Here is a 21,991-nt window from a genome sequence, read left to right on the forward strand (position 1 = left end):
ATTTTGTAGCTTATATTTTAGATTTTCTAGATAGTAAGTTATATCATCTGAAGATATTTTCCTCATTATCTCTAATTTTGACTTTTCCTCATTATCTCTAATTTGGACTCATTGAATTATGAGTCAAAAGCTCTTTCACTCCTATTTTTAAAATATTTAATATAAATTATTTTTTTTTAGAAATCTGTTAATGTGGTGAATTATATGAGGCAATTTCTTGAATTCTTCGTGCCTTCTAATAAATCCTATTTATCGTATATTATTATTTTAAAATTTTACTGACTTCTGTTTGTCTTTTACAAAGACTTTTTTTTAAAACCTATGTTTATGTTTTAGATATGAGGATTTATGAAATGCTTTTTACAATGAATTAGCAATTTCCCCAACTTATATTCTGGAACTGATTAATCATGTACTTTTAAATTTCATAGATTTGTCTTATAGCACATGCTTTCATTTCATATCATTTGTTGGCATTCACATGCCACTCTTTGTTCAGATTTATCAGAAGTTTGTCTTTTTTATTATTATTTTAACAAGAATCAACTCTATTTCTCATTTTTAAGTTAATTTCTGCTTTCATATTTTGCTCCAATTTTATGAACCTAAGTATTAAGTATCTGGTATTCTTTGTATATGAGAGATTTAGAGCAGCGTTTCCCAAGTCCTTCAGAGAACACTAGTTCCATGTGATGTTCTATAGGTTTGGTTGTCAAATTAATCTGAAAAACACTGTATGCCATGTTCCCCTTTTGGAGTTTTTGTGAGAATATTGTGAGAAATCCTGCAATAAACAAATCTGTTTAATTTTACAAACCCAAATTGAAGAACATTCCAGTGCTAAATAATGGCCTATAATCTTCAAAAGTGTCAATGTCATGAAAGCAAAGGAAAGACTGTAGAACTTTTCCAGATTTAGGGAGACTAAAGAAACATCATAGCTAAATCTGACTTCAATGGAGTCTGAGGATTAAATGGTAGCATTACATCAGTGTTCATTGCTTGATTTTGATTGTGTTGGGGTTGTCTAGGAAAACATCACTGAGTATAGAAATTATGTGCTAAAATATTCAGAGGTGACAAGACATTATGCTGGCAGGTTACTCTCAGATGGTTCCAGATTTTTAAAAAGTTCTTTGTACTATACTTGCAACTTTCAAAATAAAACTTTTGTTGTTGTTTTTTTTTTAATATAGGAAAGGCTTTATGCTTACACAGTAAAGTGGCCTGGGGTATTTTGGCACAACATGCTTTTTTATTTTAGCATCTATTACTATAATTACATTGCTGGGTGAACTAATTAGTACAGAGGTAGTAGGCTGTATTGTAAGGCCTCAGATCATGGAAAATCCTCTTAAATGGAAGTTTTACTAGCAATAATTAACTATATATATATTATGATAATATTGTGTTAAGCTAATGTGAAGGTTCAAAGTTCAAAGTCCTAAATATTTTGTGTGTTGTTTATTAGTATGTACTATCTTAAAACAACATTCGAACTCTTGAAGTTGCTAAATAGACTGAGAATTTATTAAGAATGGAAACAATTTTTCTGTAAATAAGATTGTAACAGTAATTTTTTGAAGGTTTTTCTGGTTTGGTTAATTGATTTGCTTATCATGGTTTAATTTAATAGTAAAGTTTGTGGTTCCTTCTTAGGGTAAACTTGACATGCTAGAATGTATATATCCTTCTTTTTCTATTAAAAACAACTGTTTTAATTTTATTTTATCTGTTTTTTTTATTTTTTCATAAGTTAATTAAAAAAACAGGGATTATATTCTTTTAGTTGCTAAACTTGGCAAAATTATTCTTGGGGTTACTTTGAAATTTAAGGGAAGTAGACCTTCTCATTTTAGTAATCTAGCCTGAAAAATAAAAATGGGAAGCAAGCTATCAGTTCAAAGACAATCAATGCAATGATATATAATGGAAAACAATAGAACATATATTGAAAAACTAAAAATCTGTTTTTGAAAAATACCTTGTCTTTTCCTTCAGCGGCATGGAAAAAAAAAAAACTGTTAACCGTAGATAGATAATGATAAATCTCATATAGATAATGAAAACTAATATATATCAAATAAAAATACTTTCATAGCAGTGGTCTGGGTCTCAAATTCCAAATGAAATGCAGATAGGAACAGGAAAAGGGGGCCTCAAAAGAGATAGAATTTAATTTCTAGAATAGGCAAATTCATAGGAACAGTAGATTAGAGATTACCAGGAGTTTAGGGGATGGGGATACTGATTGCTGTGTCTCTGTGGGCACAGACTTTCTGTTTAGGGTGTAATGTAATTAATGCCACTGAATTGTACACTTAAAAATGGTTAAAATGACTAATTTACCACAATGAAAAATATAAATTAAGAAAAAAATAGAATTTCAGTCTTAACTTTGATGATTAAAGAAATATAGGTTCAAGAGTATTTTAAAAATCCATCTACAAGTAGAACTTAAAGCAGATTGTATATCTTCTAAGCCATTGGAGAGTATAAAAGCTAACAAAGCATAGTCTATATAAAGAGTAAGAGGCATGGAAAAAAACAAAAAAGAAAATGTTCAAACCAAAAATATTTAATAACATGGAAAATACAATATAATATTGCATGGAAAAATGTAAAACTGTAGGCAGGTTGACTGCAGTTTTGCACATGTATTTGTGTGTATGATATGATTATATGTAGAAAAGAGACTGAAAGGAAAGTAAGATTGAGTAGTCTCCTCTAGGAGGTGAAATTATGAGTCATTTTTATTTTCTCCTTTAAACTTTTTTTATATTTGAAACATGTATGATGTATATACAACTGCCAACCAATAAATGTTCTTTAAAAAATAATATGTAATATATTCTATTCTAAAATATTTTATAGTTTTTCACTGGAAAATTCTATGTATTTCTAGGCATATTGGTGGGCAGTGTTACTTATGGGAATTGCCCTGATCATGTTAATGGCTGGATTTATTAAGATATGCAGTGTTCATACTCCAAGTAGTAATCCAAAGTTGCCGCCTCCTAAACCACTTCCAGGTATGAAAATTTGAGCGACAATTTTGTAGCTCAGATAAAATTGAATTATGAATGCCTTTAGTAACTAATTTTATAGTACTTTCATTTTTGGAAAAGGATTACTGGATGAATGATTAGTTGATATGTAAGTATGCTATTTATCAGTCCAACCTAGCTGCCAATTATGTGATAATGATAATAGTGTCTAAAAATATTTTGACTTAGAAATTTTGATTTTTGCTTTGTACTTATTTTCTTATTCTTGTTTCATGTTTTAATATATTCTCTTGTTTTTATTACAGTAGTTTAGCTAGTTTTAAATTCTCTTCTTTCTATTCTAATAGCTATGTTTCCATTATTGTTTTTAACATTTGTTCTCTTGAAATATTCTCTGGAATATGAGCTCCCTAAGGTTAATGCTTTTGGACAAATATAGAAGACAGAATCAATGATATTAATTTAGATTAATTTATCCAAGATTAGTGGCTGTTGAGCATTTAAAATATATTTAGTCTCATTTAAGATGTGCTGTAATAATCAAATACATACTGGACTTTGAAGATAGTATGAAAAATGTAAACTATTTCATTAATAATTCTTTATATTGACTATTTGTTGAAATAATATATTGGCTATATTGAGTTAAATAAAATATATAATTAATATTAATTTTACCTGTTTCTTTTTTCTTTTATTTTTTATTGTGGCTACCAGAAAATTTAAAATTACATTTGTGGCTCATATTATATTTCTGTTGGACAGTGATGGTCTAGAACCTTTCTTTCTGAAATGGCAGCTTTGTTTTTAAAGATTAAAAAGCTCATGGTAAATCTATTTTGCTTTTGTTTGTAACTCATAGGCACTTTAAAGAGAAGGAGACCTCCACAGCCCATTCAGCAACCCCAGCGTCAGAGGCCCCGAGAGAGTTATCAAATGGGACATATGAGACGTTAATTGCAGCTTTTGCCTTGGTTCTTCCTAGTGCCTACAATGGGAAAACTTCACTCCAAAGAGAAACCTATTAAGTCATCATCCCCATACTCAACCCTGACAAATAACAGTTGAAGAAAAACTGGCAAGAGATCATGTCCTCAGACCAGGTGGAATTAAATTTTGAAGCCTGAAAATTCCAATTTGGGGTGGGGGGTTGGAAAAGGAACCCAGTTTTCTGATAGACAGATATTTTTAATCTAATGGCACAAAGTCTTAGAATAATATTATGTGCCCCATGTTCCCTGTTCTTCATTGCTGCATTTTCTTCACTTGCAGGCAAACTTAGTTCTCGATAAACTTTTCTCACAAATTGAAATATGTATATATATATTTTTTGTTTTGTTTTGTTTTAATTTTTCAACTGCCAATCAAGGCTAGGAGGCTCAACCACCTCAACATTGGAGACATCCCTTGCCAATGTACATAACTTGTTATATGCAGACGTATTTCTTACATACACTGTACTTCTGTGTGCAATTGTAAACAGAAATTGCAATATGGATATTTCTTTGTATTGTAAATTTTTTCTGCTCTTAAATGAAAAATTACTGTTTAATTGACATACTCAGGATAACAGAGAAAGGTGGTATTCAGTGGTCCAGGATTCTGTGAGGCTTTACACAGGTGGTTTTGAAATGAGAATCAATTTACCCTTTTCTTATGACGGAGTTGGTTCTTATATTCATTTTGTCGTCTTCTAACGGCTGCTAAGAGCACATGCATGACTACGCTGAAGAACACAGTTAAAGAAGTGTTGTGCAAACTGGACATATGCAGCATACTACTTCAGAGTTAGTTCTTTATGTAATTGTCTGACTTCTGCTTACTTATTTTAAACTTTCTAATTCAATTCCATTTTTTAATTGATAGATGAAATTTTGTTCATGCTTTGGTAGAAATTATGTCAATGAAATGATTTTTAAAAATTTGTAGCCTACTATTTGTGGTTTCCGTATTTCTAAGGTATGCTAATTATGTTTTTGTTTTTGTCCAATATGGAGAAGAAAAGCTGTGTCTTTATTTTATCAAAATATTTGAAGTTGTTTCAGTGTATCGTCACTGATCGTTGGTAACCACTAGAAAAGAATAATTTTTGCTTGACTAGTAGTTAAAATTATAGATGGGCTTTCTGACATTTTTTTCCCTTAAAATATTTTAACAACAGTGAAGGCGAAACAGCACAATGTCCCATTCCAAATTTATTTTTTGAACAGGTGTAAGTAATTGGCATTTTAAAGAAAGAAAGCAAAAGCATTTAATGTATTAACAGGCTTGTTGCTATGCAGGAAATGGAAAGAGGGCATTACAAAAAAATTTAAGCTTGTGACATATTTATTGCTTCTGTTTTCCAACCACATCACTTAAATTGTAAGTAAACATGATTTTTCCTTACTCCACATAGGAGGCAAATTTAGGGAAGGTTGAAAAGATTTCTATGTTTTGGGTTTTTTTTTTCCTTTTTTTCTTAAGAGTATAAGGTTTACACAATCATTCTCATAATGTGACGTAAGCCAGCAAGGCCAAAAATGCTAGAGAAAATAGTGGGATCTCTTCCTTGTAAACTTGTACAGTATGTGATGACTTTTTTCAAAATACAGCTTTTTGTACATGATTTAGAGACAAATTTTGTACATGAAACCCCAGATAGACTATAAATAATTCTAAACAAACAAGTAGGTAGATATGTATGTAATTGCTTTTAAATCATTTAAATGCCTTTGTTTTTGGACCGTGCAAAGGTTGGAAGTGGGTTGCATTTCTAAAACAGTGACTTTTATTCTGCAAGAGTTCTTGGTAACTTCTTGAATGTGTTATACTTTGGAACATGTAAATTTTTTTGCTTGTAATGTTATCCTGTGGTAGGGTTATGGCAGATATACGCTGCCCTATTTTATTTTGAGTTTAAGTTAAATATTTTCTGAAAAGAGATACGTGCACTGAACTTTTTCCACTGCAAATCAAGATGTGGTGAAACAAAAGGATCAAGACAAATGAGATCTAATACTACTGTCAGTTTAATGTCCACTGTGTTTTATACAGTATCTTTTGGTTCACTTTGGAAATTTTTACTAAAAATTGCAAAAAATAAAGTATTGTGCAAAGATGTAAGGTTTTTTGAAACTTGAAATGCATTAATAAATAGACTTGATGAAATCAACTTGAAGGTTCCATACTCTTTGAACTCTGAAAACCATCAAAAGAATCTGCCCACAAGGCAACTTTTCCTTACTAAATGAAGAGATTGTTAAGCAGAAAAGATACCTATTCCCACAGAAGTATAGATATATTTATTCCTAGTTTGGAGTCCATGTAGAAAATTTGAATTAGACATCTTTATAAACACAAATGAACATTTTAAAAACATTTAACTCATCTCAACTGCTTTACATTGTTTTTAATCAGAAAAAGTTTTTCTGAATGCTGAGTCATTTTGGAAACTTGTGGTCTTATTTATATTCTATTTTGCAAAGTTTTGAATGCTTAATACCTCATTTATTTTAAAAGTCTAATGATAAGCATATTTTAAAATTTGGAGCCAATATTTTCCTGCTTTGCAAATTCATAGCAGATAAGAAGAAAATGGAATTTCAGTGTTATCTAGAAAAGGAATTGGGCAAAAGAGAGCAGAATATGTAAACCCAGAGTGGTGCCCTGCACAGAGTAACTTAGCCTCAATTTTTTTCTTTTTTGAGGCCAGGTATAAATAAATAATATTTCTTAAGTGAGTAAGCATACAGTGCTTTTTAAAGTTACTTTGTTAATGTAGGAGCAACAAAATGTATATTATGTTTAATTTTATTTATTCATGAAACCATCTACGTGGTTAATCTAACAGTTGCAAATTTATTTTATTTACAACTGAATGTTTAAATTTTTTTGGTGTTTAGTGCTTCCCCCTTCCTTTTTTTCCCCCAGTTTCCTGAATTCAGAGAACAACTCACAAACAAAATCAGCAATAAAATAAAATAAGATTGGAAAGGACATATTTAAGGAAAAAGGCAGTATCTGATCAGTCTTGTTTTCTGAGGTGTCATCAGCACTTTGTGCTTTTGGTACTCATTTTTGTCATATTCACAGATTAGTGAAAACTGAAGATTTATCCACATTGAGCAAACTGCTCTACTCTTGAGTCCTTGTCTCTGTCTCTTTTAGTCTGCTTAAAGATCTACTTATTATTTATCCCAAGATGGGACTGATGTCCTTACTAGATGGAAAATTGTGGGTGCTTGTGTTTGAGAAGGCTTTTAACTTCTCTTTCTGTATTTCTAATCAAAGGTATCAGAAGTGTCAATATAGTAGATGAATTACTCCAAAGCATAGGGGACAAAAACTGCACAGGCCATCTTCAGAAGTATTAGAGGCAATATTCCTTACCTGGATTTAAAGGGTTAGCATCTCCCAAACCCAGAGCAACTTGGATGTAGTTTTGAAGCACCTGTCAGGGGAAGTTCATCTTTAAGAAGTCTCAGAAGTTGTAAGAAATTAGTTTCCTGAAAAGTATTATTCTAAAAATAAGAGAAGTGATAAATCTGCCCCACGGAGCTTAGCTTCAGTTTCAGAAATTTTGATTTTATGCTCTTGATTAAAAACTTTCATTTGAGTCACTTTTCTGTTTATTACAACTGTATTTTTTCCATTATTGTTTCCATATCAAACCCTTTATAATATTAGGATGCAAAGGGAGCCCTTGTGTTCTGTATTGTATTGCTATATTGTTTGTCATGTATGGATGTGTGTGTGTGTATCACATTAGTAGAAATTCAAGTATTTTATAGTTGATCCAGAATGACTGTGCTCACCTATAAAAAGCAATGGGAAGGCAGAGGATTATGGGAAGACGGTGGAGTAAGAAATTTCAGAAATTGGTCACTCCACCAAAACAACTATTGAACTGGTAGGGATTGTCTGAATCAACTATTTTGAAACCCTCAAATCTAGTGGAAGTCTTGCAGCATCCAGGGAATAGCTGGATAAAGAAACTGTTAATTGTATTAAATATAAGTGAATTTTACCTTCTGCCATTCCCCAACCATGTGGCAAACAGCAGTGGGGACTGTTCCCTGGGTTCCTGGCATAGTCTGTTTTGGTGCCAGGGTGGGCAATAAGGACCTAGTTCTCCAAACCATGGGAGTGTCCTGTCTCATTGATGGTAGCTGCTTTCCATCAGTTATTTTAGATCACTGTGGGGGGTGACGCTGAACATGGCCATGTTCCTACCCTCCTTAGGCAGAAGTGGCAGAGGAGTCTTAAAAAGATGGTACCCCCCCCCCCTTTTCTTTCTGTTTCCTGTTTGGGAGCAAAAATAGTTTGGAAAAGTCACAAATAGATGCCTCCAGCCCTCTAAAAGAAAAGAAAAAAAATCCCAGGAGTCCCAGAGGAGTGGGAGAATTAGATTTCCAGTTACAACAACATAATAGAATGTCCAGTTCTCAACAAAAAAATTGCAAAACACATGAAGAAATGAAAGTATGACTATTCTCAGGGAAAAAACTTGATAGAAACCATCCCTATGGAAGCTCATATATTGGAACTATTAGTCAAAGACATTAAATTCACTGTCTTAAATATGTTCAGTGAGATTCAATAGGCAAAGAACTAAAGAAAATAAGGAAAAGTCTGAGCAAAATAAAGAGAAATCATAAAAAGAAATTAAGTTCAGTCTCTGGAGTGAAAAATTTATAGAAAGATTCAGTAGTGGATTTGGGCAGGCAGAAGAAAGGGTACACAAACTTGAAGACCAGACAGTGGAAATTATCCAGTGTGAGGAGCAGAAAGGAAAAAAGAATGAAGGAAAATCAACAAAGCCTAAGGGACCTGTGGGAAACCATCAAGTGTTTCCAATATACACATCATTGTAGTCCTACAAAGATGAGAGGGGAGCAGAAAAAGTATTTGAAGAAATAATAGTGAAAACTTCCCAAATATGATGAAAGACATGAATATATATATTGAGGAAGCTCAACAAACTCGAGTGAGATAAACTGAAAAGAGATCTGGACCAAGATATGTTAATTAAAATTGTCAAAATCCTAACACAAAGGAATAATTTTGAAAGCAGTGAGAAGTCACTTGTCATGTACAAGGAAGCCTCAATGAAATTAACAGCCAATTTCTCATCAGAAAGCAGAGAGTCCAGAAAACAGTGGGATGACTTGTTTAAAGTTCTGAAAGACCAAAAACAAAACAAAACAAAACAAAAAAACACTGTCAACCAATAATTCTTTATCTGGCAAAATTACCCTTCAAAAATGAAGGAGAGAGAAACTACCAGAGGCTCTGCAGACAGCAAGCTATGGCACTGACAGAAACAAGCCTGTTGCTCCAATGTCCTCTGCTTATGCCCCAGAACTGGGAGAAAACTGTATATGAAGGATTCATTTCCACTCAGGGAAGAGACTTCCACCTTAGAATATCGTTGCCCAAAGATTTACAACTGAAGAATGCAAGATTACTATGTAGTTGGCAGCGGAGGACAATACTTAATGGATACGATCAAATAATACAACAGAGATTGCAGCACTCTCCTGATCTAAGAAGCTTTATGATGGGGTTGAAGATGGTTTTGGAAGCTGCTTCAAAGAATTAACAAGAGCTATGTGTACCAGCTCCTCCACCCCAGTTCTACTCATGCCTTGCTGAAAAGATGGGAGCTCTTGGTTGGGATAAACTTGTATACGTGGATGCTTGCTTCAGCACTGTTAAGTTAAAAGCCAAAGATGCTTCTGGTAGACAGCATCTAATCACTCTCAAGTTGAAAGCAAAGTACCCTGCAGAAGCACCAGATTGTTTTGTGGATTTTCCTGTTCCATTTTCTGTTTCTTGGATACCACAGAGCCCCTTAATAAGCATTCACAGTTAGTTTTTGGCAGCATTAGAATCACTGAAGGCATTCTGGATGAAATTGATGAGAAGACTTTGGTACTTGAGCCAGAAAAACCTTCACAAAGTGCAATGGCATGCAGAATTGCATTAGGGAACAATACAGAGGTAGACCTCAGGCATCCCACTATGCTTCCTGAGTGCTGCTTTCTTGGAACTAACCATGTGGTAAAACCCCTGAGAATTAAGCTGAGCAAGAATATACATTTGTGGATTTCACTATGGATTGTGGAATTTGTTATGCTTATCAACTTGATGGTGCAATTCCTGATCAAGTGTGTGATAATTCCCAGTGTGGGCAACCTTTTCCATCAAATATGCTTATATGAGTGGTTGTGAGGACTACTGACTAGAAGACAGAGTTTTAACATCATCTTTGGTGAATGTTGTAGTAAGCCAATTACCTTGAAAATGGCTGGGAAGAAACCCTGAAATGAGAACATAACATTTCTGTGAAGAACTGGAAACTTAAAAATTTACCAAAAGGATTTTATTTATCTTCAGAGAAAATATAGAACGAGAAATACTAAGATCAAAAGAACAAGTATGATTAAGCTGTAACGGTACACATCTGCCTTTGTCTCTTTACTAAGAGTGAACTGGGAAATTGTAGGCCAAAGTTCTCTACAACTTTCTAAGTCTGTGACCCTCATACTGATCGTCGAAGTATCATATGTATACCAATATGGAGATTCTGACTTGTTGAATATATCTGGACTGGTTGAATATATCTGGACTGGTAAAATCTTGATGGTATTCATGAAATGAATTTGGGAGTTGTATACAGCTGGATTTTTGTGGAGAACTTTTTACTTCATTTAAAAATTCTTGAGGCTCGTGATATATAAGTCTTCTCCTTGAGCCTTCCTGTGGAAAAATACATATATTGTTTGTTAGGAAAAAAAAAAAAAGAGGAAGAAGAGGAAAAAATAATAAAAAAACAAAAAGGAGAGACAACCACCACCACCACAAGAATCCCATGCCCCTCAATTATATTCCCTTCTTACTGACATTTAGCCTTGGTATGCTGCCTTTGTTACAATTAATGGAAGAATATTACACTGTTACTGTTAACTAAGGACCTTAGTTTGCATTGATCGTATTTTTTCCACATAGCACCCCCATTTTCAACACCTTGCAATGGTGACATTCATTTGTTCTCCCTCATGTAAAAACTTTCTTGTATTTGTACATTTAATCACCATCATTGTGCACTGTAGGTTTCACTAAGTTATACAGTCCCAGCTTATCGTTCCTTCTGGTGTCATACATGACCCTGTCCTTCCTCTTTCAACTATACTCACACTTAGCATTGTTCATTATACTGTGTTGTGTTGTGCTACCATCAGATAGTATTGTGCTATCCATTTCTCAATCTTTATAATTAATCCTATTGAGCATTCTGTACTCCTTCATCACCAAATGCCCAGTCTCCACTCTTTCTATATCCTGATAACCTGTGTTCTTAACTTTTAATGGCAGTACTTTCTTCTATCATTTTGTCTTTTGGATTTTGTATGTCTTATCTTATTTTTTTCTCTCTTTTTACCCTTACTTCTAATCTCCATTTCTATACTCTTCTCCAAATCTCTCCTGTCTTTCCCTGTCTGCCTGTAGTGCTCCCTTTAGTATTGCTTGTAGAGCAGGTCTCTTGTTCACAAACTCTTTCAGTGTCCATTTGAGAATATTTTAAACTCTCATTTTTGAAGAACAGTTTTGCTGCCCATAGAATTCCTGGTGGGCAGTTTTTCTCTTTCAGTATCTTAAATATATCATATCACTGCCTTCTCGCCTCCATGGATTCTGCTGAGAAATCTGCACATAGTCTTATCGAGCTTTCCTTATAGATGATGGGTTGCTTTTTTCTTGCTGCTTTCAGAATTCTCTTTTTGTCTTTGACATTTGACAATTTGATTATTGTCTTGGAGAAGGTCTATTCAGATGTATTCTGTTTGTGGTATGCTGCACTTCTTGGATCTGTGAGTTTATATCTTTCATAAGAGTTGGGAAAATTTCAGTGTTTATTTCCTCCAGTATTCTTTCTGCCCCTTTCCCCCCTCTCCTCTCCTCTGGGACACCCATAACACATATTCCTGGTTCCACAGGTGGTTGGGTATAGGGCTGCCATATGAACCTGCAACCCTGTAATGTGGTGTAAGGACCTGAAAGCAGGGACACAAGTAGACATTTGCATTATTCATGATTTGCAATGGATGGAGGTGGCATAAGGGTACATCAGTGGATAAACAGAGGGGTGAACTGTGGTGTATACATACAATGCAATATTGAGCGTCTGCAAGGACTTAAGTAGTGAGGTATGCAATTAGCTGAATTAATCTTGAGGGTGTTATGTTGAGTGAAATAAGCCAGAAATGAAGGGACAAATGTTGTAAGGCCTCACTAATATAAACTAAGTATGAGCAAACATTGAGAATTGAATTCAAGAGCATAGATCATTTGGGGATAGAACAGGGGGCAGGAATTGGGCAACTGATGATTAAGGAGTACAGAAAGTTCAAGAAGGCCTATTGTAAATGTTCCTAGATTGTAAGCTCTTACAGCAGCCACATCTGTTCCTGAGCTTTGACTGTTATTTCTAAATTCTGAGATGCTGATATCTTTGTGTATAACCTGGTATTTACCTGGAAATTTGAGTATCTGTGTGACATTTGAGACTCAGAAAGAGTTCTGCATCTCTGAAAGTCAGCATTACTCCATACAGCAACTGTTAAAGAAACAAAAAAGGATCACACTACAGTTAGAGATATGGATGAAATGGACTTGGTTAGGACTAAGATAAATGAGAAGACAGGGTAAAGGATGATATTGACTGCATTTTAAAAATCTAACTTCTGTCTGAGACCAAAGTAAAAGAGGTTTTTATTTGGTACAAAATTTATATTTTCTGTACCACACTATCTGATTTAACTGGTCTGGTCAGTTTTTTTTAAACAATGTAACTAACATGGAACCTAGAATAGGGAATGGGATCTTGTTACTCTGCACAGGCTAATATAATACCCCAATATTTGGGGTAGAAAATAAAAAAAGTATTTGCAAAGTCACCTTGAGAGACAGGAAAAAATGTAGAATTTTTAAACTTACCCATCTGGGGAATTCCTGTTATTCGCTTAAGCAATAGGGGTTCCTAATTTAATAAGTCAAGCCTTCCATCTAGAGGCTCGCCTTTATGAAACTTATCTCTCCAAGGGCAAAGCTGAGTCTACTTTTAACCATGCCTAGGAGTAGCCCCCAGAGAACCTCTTATTGCTCAGATGTGGCCTGTATCTCTAAGCTAACTCTGCAAATAAACTCGCTACCCTTCCCCCTGTGTGGGACATGACTCCCAGTAGTGTAAGCCTCCCTGGCAATGGAGGACATGACTCCCAGGGATGAGCCTGGCCCTGGCATCATGGGACTGAGAATGCCTTCTTGACCAAAAGAGGAAAAAGCCATGAAACAAAATAAAGTTTCAGTGGCTAAGAGATTTAAAGAGTTGAGAGATCATTCTGCAGGTTATTTTTAAGCATTATATAGATATTCCTTTAATTTTCTAGTGTATTAGAATAGCTAGAAGGAAATACCTGAAACTGTTGAACTGTAATGCAGTAGCCTTGATTCTTGACGATGATTATATAACTGTATAGCTTTTATCATGTGACCATGTGAATGTGAAAACCTTGTGACTGACACTTCCTGGATCCAATGTATGGGCAGATGAGTAAAAAATAACCACAAAAATATTTATAAATAATGGGGATAAGGGTTATGGGATGTTTTGGGTGTTTTTAAATTTTTTTATTTTCTTTTTGGAGTAATGAAAATGTTCTAAATTATTGTGATGAATGCACAACTATATGATGATACTGTGAGCTATTGATTGTATACTTTGGATGGATTATATGGTGTGTGAACGTATGTCAATAAAATTGCATTTTAAAAATCACTGACAATCATACTGAAGAATGAAGCATATCTTTGACTATGATATATTTAAAGGACAATAATAATGATAATAGTGGGATGGGATGGGGGAGTCCCACAGTACAATATTCTGCTGATTCTTAAGGTGCTGCAGTGACTCTACTCTTGTTTCTCATAGGCTCTAACCAAATGTTCCAGTTTTTGCAGGTTATCCTAGGGCAATTTTTAATAGATCCTTCTTTGACTCTCAAAAGTCCCAGTTTGGATGATAAATTGTTGCCCTACCAGTAAACCATGCAGATGTTTCCCTTGGAAAACAAAAAAAAAAATAAGGGAGAAATTAGGACATTTACAGATAACTGAAAACTGAAGAAATTCATTACCAGAAGACCCGCCTTACAAGAAATGCTGAAGCAATTCCTTCAGGCTGAGATAAAAGGATATTAGAAGTACTCAAAGCCATAAGAAGACAAAAAGCATTGGTAAATATAACCACATAGGAAAATGTTAAAATCCTATATTATTGTACTTTAGGTTGTAACTATATGACTTAAAAGGCAAGTGTGTATATGATCGTACGGTGAACAGTTGATTGTATACCATGGATGACTGTATGGTATGTGAATATATTACAATAAAACTGAATTTAATTAAAAAAAAAAAAAAAAAAAACAGTCCAGGGAGATCCTGTGTACCCTTTACCCAGTTTCCCCAAAGGGTAACAAATTATAAAACTATAGAGCAATATCACAAACAGGATATTGCCACTGATACAATCAATATAGAGTGCATATCCATCACCACAAGGATGCCTTATCTTGCCCTTTTATAGTCATACCCCCTTCCCTCATACCCCTATACCCTTGTTAAGCTCTGGCAAATATCTGTTCTCTAATATTTATGTTAATGCTTAATATCTGCAATTTTTTTTCATTTCAAGAATGTTAAAATAAATGCAATCATACAGTAAAAACAACAAAAAATAAATAAATTAGATACTGGCCATGTTCTTTGAATTTTACAGCTATTATATCCTCAAATGGCAGATCAATAACTAAGGAAGAAAGGAGGAAAGTAATTTTCAGGTTTACAGTGATAACGTAGGCACTGTTCTAATTCTCATTTGGTTATTAAACATAGTGACTCCATTCTCTTAGAAAAAGAATAAATAGACCACTTGTTTTGCTAAAAAAAAAAAAAGGCAAGTGTGTAACTAAATAATTTAACTTGTGTGGTCATTTTATTCAAACACCATGATTACATGGAACTTTGAATAGGAAGTGAAATCTGGTAGGTTTGTACAGGTTAGTGCAAAATCCCGATACATCCCAAAGTTATTTGGGCAAAGAATAAAAATATATTTGCAGGGCCCCCCTGAGGAACTGGGGGAAAATATGGAAATGTTTGACTTCCCCACCTGACTTATTACTGATTAGTCTCACAAATATTGAGGACTAACAGTTTAGTAGATTGACACCTCGATATTGGGGTGTGCCCTTATGAAGTTTGTTATGGCAAAGGAGAGGCTGAGCCTACTTATAATTATGCCTGAGAGTCTCCCCCAGAGACCCTATTTGTTGCTCAGATGTGGGCATCTCTATCTCTAAGCCCACTCAGCAGGTGAACTCACTGCCCTCCCCTCTACATGGGACATGACTCCCATGGGTGTAAATCTCCTTGGCAATGTGGGATATGACTCCTGGGGATAAGCCTGGACCCAGTGTTGTGGGATTGAGAAAATCTTCTTGACTGAAAGGGGGAAGAGAAGTGGAACAAAATGAAGTTTCGGTGGCTGAGAGATTACAAATGGAGTCAAGAGTTCACTCTGGAGAGCATTCTTATGTGCTATATAGATATACTTTTTTAGTTTTTAGTGTATTGGAATAGCTAGAAGGAAATACCTGAAACTGAAAATGCAACCCATTAGCCTTGATTCTTGAAGACAATTGCATGGCTATATAGCTTACACAGTGTGACTATGTTTTTGTGAAAACCTTGTGACTCACACTTCCTTTATACAGTGTATGGACAGATAAGTAGAAAAATGGGGATAAAAACTAAATGAAAAAGAGCGTGGGATAAGGAGGGATGGAATGCTTTTGATGTTCTTTTCTACTTTTATTTTTATTCTTTTTGGAGTAAGAAAACTTCAAAAGTTGATTGTGGTGATGAATGCACACTATATGATGGCACTGTGAACAGTTGATTGTATACTGTGGATGACTGGTATGTGAATACATCTCAATAAAACTGAATTTAAAATAAAAACAAAAAAGGCAAATGTGTAAAATCTATGTTAATGGGCATACAGTGTATAAAGATGTAATCTGAGACAATAACAGTATTAAGGAGGAGAAGAAATATATAGAAGTAGAATATTTGTATACTACTGAAATGAGGTTGGTACTCTTTAAACTAGATTGCTATTTGTGTAAGATGTTAATTGTAATCACACCAAGAAATTGTAATCATCACCAAGAAAACAACTACAAAAATATAGAGAAAATGAAGAAGTGTATAAAAATGGTACACTACAAAAAAATTAACCGAATACAAAAAAAAAAAAAAAATTGGCAGTAATGTAGCAATTGAGGGGGAAAAACTATAAAAGAAACACAGAAAACAAATAGCTCAATGGCCGAAGTAAATCCCTTATTGAAACCTTATATATAAATGGGTTAAACTCTCCTATTAAAAAGCAGATATTGGCAGACTGAATGAAAAAAAATGTGATCCATCTTTTTCTGTTTACAAGAGATTCATTTTAGATACAAAGATACAAAGGGGTTTAAAGTAAAAGGATGGAAAAAAATAGCCCATGCAAATAGAAGAGTGCTGCAGTGGCTATATTATTGCCAGAGAAATAGACTTTAAGTCAAAAAAGGTTACAAAAGACAAATGAAGGATATTATATATTGATAAAAGGTTCAATATAACAAGAAGATGTAATAATTTTACACACATCTAAAACAGAGTCCCAAAATACATGAAGCAAAAATTGCAAAATTGGAAGAATAGATAGTTCTACAGTAATGCTTGGAAACTTCGATCCACCACTTTCAGTAATTGATGGAGCATTTAAACAGAAGATCAGTAAGGAAACAGAGGACTTGAGTAACAGTGTAAACTAATTAGACCTAACAGATATATATAACATTCCACCCAACAACAGCAGAATAAACATGCTTCTCAAGTGAACAGGAATCATTTTCCAGGATTATTGTCACAAACCAAATCTTAATAAATTAAAAAGTATTGGAAACATACGAAGTATCTTCTTGGGCCACAGTGGAACAAAGCTAGAAATCAAAAGGAAAACTGGAAAATGTACAAATATGTGGAAGTTAAACAATACACTATTAGAAATATATGCAAGTTAAACAATACACTATTAAACAACCAATGGGTAAAAGAAGAAATAAGAGAAATTAGAAAATATTTAGATGAATGGAAACAGAAACGCAACATAACAAAACTTAGGGCATGCAGGGAAGACTGACCAGAGGGAAACATAGCTGCAAATGCCTACAGTAAAAAAGAAGAAAGGTCACAAGTCAATAATTGAATGTCACATCTAACAGAACTAGAAAAAGAGGAGCAAACTAAATGCTAAGGGAACAGAAAGAAGGAAATAGTAAAGGTTAGAGCAGAGATAAATAGAATAGAGAATTGAAGAACAACAGACTATCAACAAAACCAAAACTTGGTTCTTTGAAAAGATCAATAAGATCAACAAGCCTTTAGCCAGACTGACAAGGAGAAAAAGGGAAAGGACACAATTAAAATCAGGAATGACAGTGGGGACATTCCTACCAACTTTAGAGAAATAAGAATTATAAAATGGTACTATGAATAGTTGTGTGCCAACAAACAAGAGAAGCCACAGGAAATGGACAAACCCTAGAAGCATGCAAGTTACCAAATCTGACACAAGAAGAAATGGATAATCTCAGTGGACCCAAATTGGGTTAGTCATCAAAACCTCCCCCACAAAGAAAAGTCTAGGAATGGATGGCTTCCTTGCTGAATTCTATCAAACACTAAAGAATTAGCTTCAATCCTCAGATTCTCCCAAAAACAACTGAATAGGAGGAACGCTTTCCAACTCATTCAATGAAGCCAGCATTATCTTGATACCAAAGCTACTTAAGAGAGCACAAGAAAAGAAAATTACAGGCCCCCTAATTCCCTTTAGGAATATAGATGCAAAATTCCTCAAGAAAATATTGGTAAGCAAAATCCAACAAAAATATTTTAAAAGAATTATACTCTGTAACCAAGTGGGATTTATTCTATGTGTGTGAGCATGGCTCAACATAAAGAATTCAGTCAATTTGATATGCCACATTAATGAATGAAGGAAAAAAAAACACATATCATCTCAGTTGGCACAGAAAAGAAATTTAACAAAATTCAACATTTTTCATGATAAAAACACTCAGAGGAGTTTCAGGAAAATGGAGGAATAGACAGGGAGCTGCAAGGTCCTCTCCTCTCTCCAAAGCAGTGAGGAGACAGGCAGAAACTTTCCAGATCAACTGTTCTGGGGCTCTGGAAACCAGGGGAGTTTTGTACAGCATCCAGGGAAATGTGGGATGGAAAAACTGAGATCAGAGACTCTGAGTAATTCTGTGTGTGGTTCCTGGTGCCCATGTCCCACCCATGAGGAAAGCAGTGACAAGTTGTCCAATCCTTGCCTGGGGGGCTACTGTGGACTGGCCAGCCAGGTGAATTCACTCCAAATTCATAGGGAAAAACAGTCCAGTACTGATCCAGCTTTTGGCCTGCAAGTTTAGACCACTAGATTCTGCTGTTCTAGCCCAACATGGTCAGACACTGCTGTGCCATTGTTCTGACCTCATCAGAGGCAGAACCTGCAAAGGACCAAAAATAGCCTGCATTTGTAGGGTTAGGGGAATAGGTTGCTGAAGAGTGCAATCTGCCAGGTAGGTCAGTAAAGCATACTTTTGGAGAAACTTCAAACAGGAGGTTTGACGAAGAGTGCCATGTGCTGGGCTGGCTAGGAAAGTGTAGCTTTGTTAAGCAGAAAGAAAAAGAAAAGGCATTTTGGAGTCTTTCCTAACCCTCTCTCCATGTACCTTTGGATCTGATCTGCACCCTTGCTTCCTGTGTGGGTACAAGGCTTGTCATGGCTGGAAAATACTGACAAACCAACTGTCAAAGAAGAGCCTGAACACAAACTCAATCAACAACAAAATCATAGACAAAAGAGAGAGAAACTGACCTTCATAATAAAATCATGAAGATATTCAGATGCCCAGATATCAGTAAAAAATCACAAGCCATACTAAGAATCAGGAAGATATGGCCCAAAGGAATGAATTTAAAAGTTGGAGGAGATACAGAATTTGGAACAATTAATCAAAGTTGTTCAAACAAATCTCCTAAATCATTTCAAGGCTATGGCTAAGGAGATAAAGGATATTAAGATGACACTGGGTGTTCTGGTTTGCTAATGCTGCCAGAATGCAAAACACCAGAAATGGATTTGCTTTTATAAAAGGGGGGTTATTTGGTTACACAGTTACAGTTTTAAGGCCATAAAGTGTCCAAGGTAACACATCAGCAGTCAGGTACCTTCACTGGAGGATGGCCAATGGTGTCCAGAAAACCTCTGTTAGCTGGGAAGGCACATGGCTGGCATCTGCTCCAAAGTTCTGGTTTCAAAATAGCTTTCTCCCAGGACGTTCCTCTCTAGGCTGCAGTTCCTCAAAAATGTCACTCTTAATTGCACTTGGGATATTTGTCCTCTCTCAGCTTCTCTGGAGCAAGAGTCTGCTTTCAATGGCCATCTTCAAACTGCCTCTCATCTGCAGCTCCTGTGCTTTCTTCAAATTGTCCCTCTTGGCTGTAGCAGCTTGCTCCTTCTGTCTGATCTTATATAGTGCTCCAGTAATTTAATGCAGACCCATCCTGAATGGGCGGGCCAACACCTCCATGGAAATTATCCAATTAGAGTCATCACCTACAGTTGGGTGGGGCACATTTCCATGCAAATCTAATCAGCACCAAAACATCTGTCCCACAAGACTGCATCAAAGAATATGGCTTTTTCTGGGGGACATAATAAATTGAAACCAGCACACTGGGTGAGCCTGCAGAAGAATGTGAAAGCATTCAAAGGAAAATAATGGATCTTATGGGAATGAAAGGCACAATAGATGAAATTAAAAATACACTAGAGGCATACAACAGCAAATATGAAGAGGCAGAAGAAAGGATCAGCAAACTAGAGGGCAGCATCTGAATTCAAATAGACAAAAGAACAGATGGAAAAAAAGAATGGAAAAATTTTGAGCAGGGTCTCAGGGAAATGTTTGACAATAGGAACTGCACAAATATACACATCACGGGTGTCCCAGAAGTAGAAGAGAAGGGAAAAGGGGGCAAAAAGAATATTTGAGGAAATAATGGCCTCCAATTTCCCAACTCATAAAAGACATAAATATGCCCATCCCAGAAGAGCAATATATTGCAAACAGAATAAATCCAAATAGACACACTCGAGGACACATACTAATCAGACTGTCAAATGCCAAAGATAAAGAGAGAATTCTGAGAGCAGCAAGAGAAAAGCAATTCTCCATACACAAAGGACACAAAATAAGCCTATGTACTAATTTATCATCAGAAGCCACGGAGGTGAGGGGCAGTGGTATATTTAAGATACTGAAAGAGAAAAATCACTTGCCAAATATTATTTATCCAGAAAAGCTGTCCTTTAAAACTGTGGGACAGTTTAAAATATTGACAAATAAATAGAAGCTGAGAGGGTTCGTTAACAGGAGATCTGCCCTACCAGAAATACTAAAGGGAGTTCTGTAGGCTTAAAAGAATAGATAGGCAAGAAAGGCTTGGAGGACAGTGTAGAAATAATGAATATTACCAGTAAGGGTAAGTAAAAGGATACAGAGAGAGAGAAAATAAGATAATGACAAATAATAGCCAAAGGATAAAATGGTTGAAGTAAATACTGCCTTTACAGTAAAAACATTGAATGTTAATGGATTAAACTCCCAAATCAAAAGACACAGCTTGGTAGAATGGATTAAAAAATATGTATCTATATGCTGTTTACAAGAGACTCATTTTAGACCCCAAGATACAAATAGGTTGAAAATGAAAGGATTGAAAAAGATATTCCATGCAAGCAGTAACCAAAAAAGACCTGGGGTAGCTATACTAATATCAGACAAAATAGACTAAATGTAGAAATATTGTGAGACAATGAAAGACATTATATATTAATAAAAGGGACAATTCACCAAGAAGAAATAACAATCCTACGTGTCTAGGCACCTAACCAAGGGCCCCAAAGTACCTGAGGCAAACACTGGCAAAGCTGAAGGGAGTAATAGACATCTCTACAATAATAGTTGGAGGCTTCAGCACACCACTCTCATCAATAGATAGAACATCTAAACAGAGGATCATTAAGGAAAACCTAAACAATATGATAAATGAACTAGCCCTAACAGACATATATAGAACAAGGCACCCCCAAACAGCAGGTGTTCTAGTTTGCTAACGCTGCCAGGATGCAAAACACCAGAAATGGATCAGCTTTTATAAAGGGGGTTTATTTGGATACACAGTTACAGTCTTAAGGCCATAAAGTGTCATCAGCATTCCAGTACCTTCACTAGAGGATGGCCAATGGTGTCCAGAAAACCTCTGTTAACTGGGAAGGCACATGGCTGAGGTCTGCTCCAAAGTTCTGATTTGAAAATGGCCATCTCCCTGAATGTTCCTCTCTAGGCTGCAGTTCCTCAAAAATGTCATTCTCAGTTGCTCTTGGGGTGTTTGTCCTCTCTTAGCTTCTCCAGAGCAAGAGTCTGCTTTCGACAGCCATCTTCAAACTGTCTCTCATCTGAAGCTCTTCTCTCAGCTCCTGGGTGTTCTTCAAAGTGTCCCTCTTGGCTGTAGCTTCTCTTCAAAATGTCATTCTCAGCTGCACTGAGTTCCTTCTGTTTGTCATCTCATTTATATGGCTCCAGTGATTTAATTTAGACCCACTCTGAATGAGTGAGTTAACACTTCCATGGAAATTACAAATCAGAGTCATCACCCACAGTTGGGTGAGGCACATCTTCATGGAAACACTCAAAGAATTACAATCAATCAACAGTGATACCTCTGCCCACACAAGATTACATCAATGG

The 21,991-nt window shown here is 35.2% G+C and overlaps 2 protein-coding genes and 1 pseudogene across 6 annotated transcripts in view; 2 read left to right on the forward strand and 1 right to left on the reverse strand.

Moving 5' to 3' along the window:
* The window catches only part of ADAM10 (ADAM metallopeptidase domain 10), a 194,947-nt gene extending 188,785 nt beyond the window's left edge, over nucleotides 1-6,162 (forward strand). Inside the window, exons 15-16 of the mRNA XM_037833846.1 lie at nucleotides 2,906-3,032; nucleotides 3,871-6,162. Coding sequence (XP_037689774.1) covers nucleotides 2,906-3,032; nucleotides 3,871-3,965 — 222 coding nt within the window. The 3' untranslated portion in view covers nucleotides 3,966-6,162. The remainder of the gene's footprint in view (nucleotides 1-2,905; nucleotides 3,033-3,870) is intronic.
* A 2,627-nt stretch (nucleotides 6,163-8,789) lies between these two features.
* Nucleotides 8,790-10,999, forward strand: LOC119531959 (annotated as a pseudogene).
* LIPC (lipase C, hepatic type) overlaps nucleotides 10,385-21,991 on the reverse strand; it is a 211,363-nt gene continuing 199,756 nt past the window's right edge. For 2 of the 5 annotated variants that reach the window (XM_037833847.1, XM_037833848.1), the window contains one exon: nucleotides 10,385-10,751. In XM_037833847.1, the coding sequence (XP_037689775.1) occupies nucleotides 10,554-10,751 (198 nt within the window). In that variant the 3' untranslated portion in view covers nucleotides 10,385-10,553. Of the gene's footprint in view, nucleotides 10,752-12,526; nucleotides 12,610-21,991 lie in introns of all 5 variants that reach the window. The other 3 variants (XM_037833850.1, XM_037833849.1, XM_037833853.1) reach the window with 3 other exon arrangements.

Source organism: Choloepus didactylus, chromosome 4 (genome assembly GCF_015220235.1).
Source record: "Choloepus didactylus isolate mChoDid1 chromosome 4, mChoDid1.pri, whole genome shotgun sequence".
Classification (NCBI taxonomy): Eukaryota; Metazoa; Chordata; class Mammalia; order Pilosa; family Megalonychidae; genus Choloepus; species Choloepus didactylus.